General features: G+C 39.7%; 1 protein-coding gene across 1 annotated transcript in view; it reads right to left on the bottom strand.

Annotated features, from left to right (window-relative positions):
• The window catches only part of arhgap42a (Rho GTPase activating protein 42a), a 15,393-nt gene extending 11,433 nt beyond the window's left edge, over positions 1-3,960 (bottom strand). The window contains exons 1-3 of the mRNA XM_031872648.1: positions 3,410-3,960; positions 1,512-1,607; positions 1,365-1,426 (exon numbers count right to left, since the gene is read on the bottom strand). Coding sequence (XP_031728508.1) covers positions 1,365-1,426; positions 1,512-1,607; positions 3,410-3,563 — 312 coding nt within the window. The 5' untranslated portion in view covers positions 3,564-3,960. The remainder of the gene's footprint in view (positions 1-1,364; positions 1,427-1,511; positions 1,608-3,409) is intronic.
• Between the last annotated feature and the right edge of the window lie 227 nt (positions 3,961-4,187).

Raw genomic sequence — 4,187 nt, 5'->3', positions numbered from 1 at the left:
ACACACACACACACACACACACACACACACACACACACACACACACAGACACACAGACAGAGGGCTTTGCATAAGGTAACGTACTATGCACATACATTGCACATGCGCGGAGGTTTGCCTGCACACAGACTGTGCCAGACTCCAATCACTCCCACACAAAGCCTTCTGGTTGATGGAGGGTGTCTAGTTCAAAGATGTTTTTCAGAATCGTCGCGGAGCACACACTGCCGCTGGCACAAAGTCCACAACAAATGTGTCACTCAGACTTGTGTGAAAATGAGATTTGGACAAGAGGCTTGTAGAAGTCAGAGTGGTGCACCAAGTGAAGATGCCTAACAATGACTGTAATGTTCAAACTTTAAATCCTGGAAACTATTCGTACCGACTTTGGTGAAAACAATTTGATTTAGAAGGGGCTTTTGGTCTAATGGTGTATTCAGATCAGCGCTGGCTGATCACAGACACAGACCGTATAGAAGGATTGGACGAAGACACCTTGTAGTACAACCTAAAGCGGAATAAGGCAACCAACATGTTCCAATTAACTTTCATGAACTGAAAACATACTTCTGAAAGTGTTGAAGTTAAATGGGAACATCATTTACTAAACGAACGTCATGCTGTATTGAAGAAGACTTGAAACGTGTGATTGGGATCATAAACGCATGTTTACAATGTTTACTGAGGTAATAAATCATGTAAGAAGTAGAGTCATTTTCTCATAGGCTTTAATACAATCAGACTTTTTTTGCAACCAGAGGAGTTGCCCTGTGCTGGCAGTTTAAGGCACTTAAAGGCGTTGGCTTCACTTTTCAGACCCCGAGAAACTGCAACACAAGATGCCTTAAACCAAAAGAAACTTCTCTGTATCATTTCTTTCTAAAGCCCTTCAGAAGTCTGTTGTTTCCATTCCTGAACAAATATATATGAATCACAACCATTTTATTGATGTAGAGAAGGATGCCGTACAAAGACAAAGAAAACTCTAAAAAATGTCAAAAATGAATAGAAAGAAATCTTTTGCAGATATCCATTCAAGGTTTTTGGTGGATTGTTTTTCAAAAGGGTTACACTTCTAAATCTCATTAATTAATAAGCAATAATAAACAAAGCTTTACATTGTATAAAGTACAATGGAACTCATACATTGACCAATTTACTGTTTACCACTCACCCTCCATGTAAAATGGCCTCTTTTCAACGTCACAAAGACAACAGAATGTCCTCAATTTTGAAACATTCCTTACTTTACTCACTTAAAAAAAAAATGTGGAGCATAAACCTGCATTCACTCTCTCTTTCTCTCTCTCACACACACACACACACACATACACACACACACACACACACACAAACCTTCTTACCAGTCGTTTTCTCTCCTCTTCCATGGTGCTCAAGAGCTGAGAGAACTCCTTCAAGGACTGAGCTGCAAAATAAATGTTACACCTCAAATGTGGATCATATTCGGTATATTTTGCAGGCTCAGCCTCTTGTTTTCTAATTCATCTTACCTATACTGATCTCATCATCAGTCTCAGCGTCTCCAATACATTCAAACTGAAACTCCTGCAGAGACTGAGAGAACCGTTGAACAGCAAGAGAAAGACCTGTGAAAAGCAGACAGTTCATTCATTTAAAGCAAACAATTATATTATTGCCATAACTAATACAATTTCACGATTTACATATTATAGACAGGAATGCTCTCGGCATGAGTTTGCAATCTGCCATCGTTGGTCCAACACCATGTTATGCTGCCATTCTCCTACAGGCTACACGCAGCATCACTTATTCCCACCTGCAGTAAACTATGAATGTAGTTTCCTACAGGACTCTTGCATATCATCTACTGCCAAGACATGAGGTGTCAAACTCTGTAAACAAATGGTTTCACCCTGCAACAAACTGTTTATGTGTCCAAACCACACTTTAATAATAGAGTTTAATAACCCCTTTTAATCTCTGACATGCACGAATGCTTGGCAGCACAAGGCTGCATTCTCTCACTCACACATCTTTAACATGCCAGCCAATGTAAGGCACTATTTTAATCATACCACTACATTACACACTGATAATAAAACCATTAATTAAAGTGTCGTTTACGAGCAGTTTATAGCAGATTACTGCCTGGAGTTCAGAAAAAAAGAACAAAAGCACAGTAAACATTGTTATTCTACGCTGGAAACCTAAATTGCGTTGTTGACATATTGTTATTCAAAAGCACAAGATTTGGACCAAAGGGCTGTAAAAGCTCTGCTTACATCAGTGTTGTTTGCAGACACGGGGGGAAAAATCTGGTGCAGTCATTTTGATTGTCAGTTTGAAGACAGAAAAGTTAATTTTATTTTCCATCGGCAATACAAACACTTCAATTAATATCATTTTGTGGCGGCTCTGGTGGTTGTGGTGACAGTTATTCTGCACACAGTTTGTGTGTGTGTGTGTGTGTGTGTGTGTGAGAGTCTGGCAGGCAGCAGCAGTGTTCACACCAATGACCTCAGGCAGCCACAAAGCGTAGGTGTGTTTGAGCTAAAACTGGAGGGGATCAAAAGAAACTACCAACAAATGGGAGGTGCCTGCGTTTTGAAAGTCTTCATTAGATGATGACATATGATTATGACAATATGACTAATAAAAGTCTTAGGATTTCAAAACGGGGAACTGAAGATCAGGTCCCAAAGCAGCAAACTCTTTAGGGACCTTATCACGTCAGGCTGAAACCTTTCATCAATCAATGGATTAGATGGTTTAAAGAACATGAACTGTCAACAAGTTTGACGATTTATGAATCATTCAAGTAATTTATAAAGGATTCAAAACTTTTGTGTTAACGACATAATTGTGTTGACGACTATGTTAGAGTTTTGTACTATAAGTCAGACACAACAAGCAATCTGAGGATGTCAAACTGATGAAATATCTCAGTACCGACAAAAAAGAAACATTATAAATATGACCATTTGTACTTTTCATGTTACAGCTACTAAAGTGGCAGAAGACATTGATAATAAATCCATTAATAGCAAATAGAAACATTCACTGATTATTTTACTCATCTCTATGGTTAAGAAACTGTATACATAGCATATAAAACCAGACTAGGACACATACAGTCTAAGCTATCATGGTAGAATAAGTAAAACATCTATTCTCGCATGACGGTAACGACACAATAGCCCATACATAATAATACCATAATACCTAACTGCTCATACCACCTAAATAAAAAGCAATGCATTGGCGTTTAGCTGTTAAAGTCTAAAGTAACGTTAGTCTGAACTCACTCTGGCTCTGTTTGAATTGATGGCCTTGGGTTGCTCTGCAGAACGTACCAGTACTAAACGTACCGTAACACGCTACACTTCTATCCCCCCCAAAGACAAGATGTTAACCATCGTGTACTTACTTCTGAGCGCAGACACGAGCATGTTTCCATCTTTGATGAGGTCTTTTATAAACCTGTTGGTGCGCTCCAGCTCGATCTCATGGCACTGCAGCCGCTCTCTGAACTCCGGACTGTCCAGGAAAGAGTCACTAAACTCCAGCGTCGGCAGACCCATATCGATCAATTAATGCACAATACTAACTATTAGATCACGTAAAGTAAGACACCTCAACCGTGCCCGTGGTGAGATTCACCAGAGAAACCGGTGGTTTCAATGGGCTCGGAGGAAAAATTGGTCAGAAGTTTCTTCCACCTCTTTTTTTTGTTCATGCCTTTCCTACTTTTCCCCCTCACAACTTCCGGACACTGAAACACAACAGAGTCTTTGGGAGCGCGAGCCCTACACTGCTTCTCACACCGGGTTTAATACCAATAAGTTCACATATAACAACGCGTTGACCTTTTTAGTGGACTTTCCTTTATGCAGAAAACAATACAAGTCGCTGAAAGAAGGCGCCAGAGGCTAATGTTGAACGTATCATAGCGGCCGGTAAAACGCTGCGCAGCTTAACTCTGTCTACATACGGCTCTAGCTGAAGGCTTGTTACTATGGGAACGGGAGACTCCTGGTGGTGGCGCGTGCTGAAATCAGTGCGAAGTTTGCGAAACTCGTCATAATAATAATATTATGCATAATTTAACATAATCTCGGCTGCATCTGTATACAACAACAACAACAACAATACTACTACTTCTACTTCTACTACTACTAATAATAATAATACTTTTTTATAATAAA

The sequence above is a fragment of the Anarrhichthys ocellatus genome, unplaced genomic scaffold (assembly GCF_004355925.1).
Source record: "Anarrhichthys ocellatus isolate YVR2014 unplaced genomic scaffold, GSC_Weel_1.0 scaffold65, whole genome shotgun sequence".
In the NCBI taxonomy this organism is placed as follows: domain Eukaryota; kingdom Metazoa; phylum Chordata; class Actinopteri; order Perciformes; family Anarhichadidae; genus Anarrhichthys; species Anarrhichthys ocellatus.
This window is presented reverse-complemented; position numbering and strand designations above follow the sequence as displayed.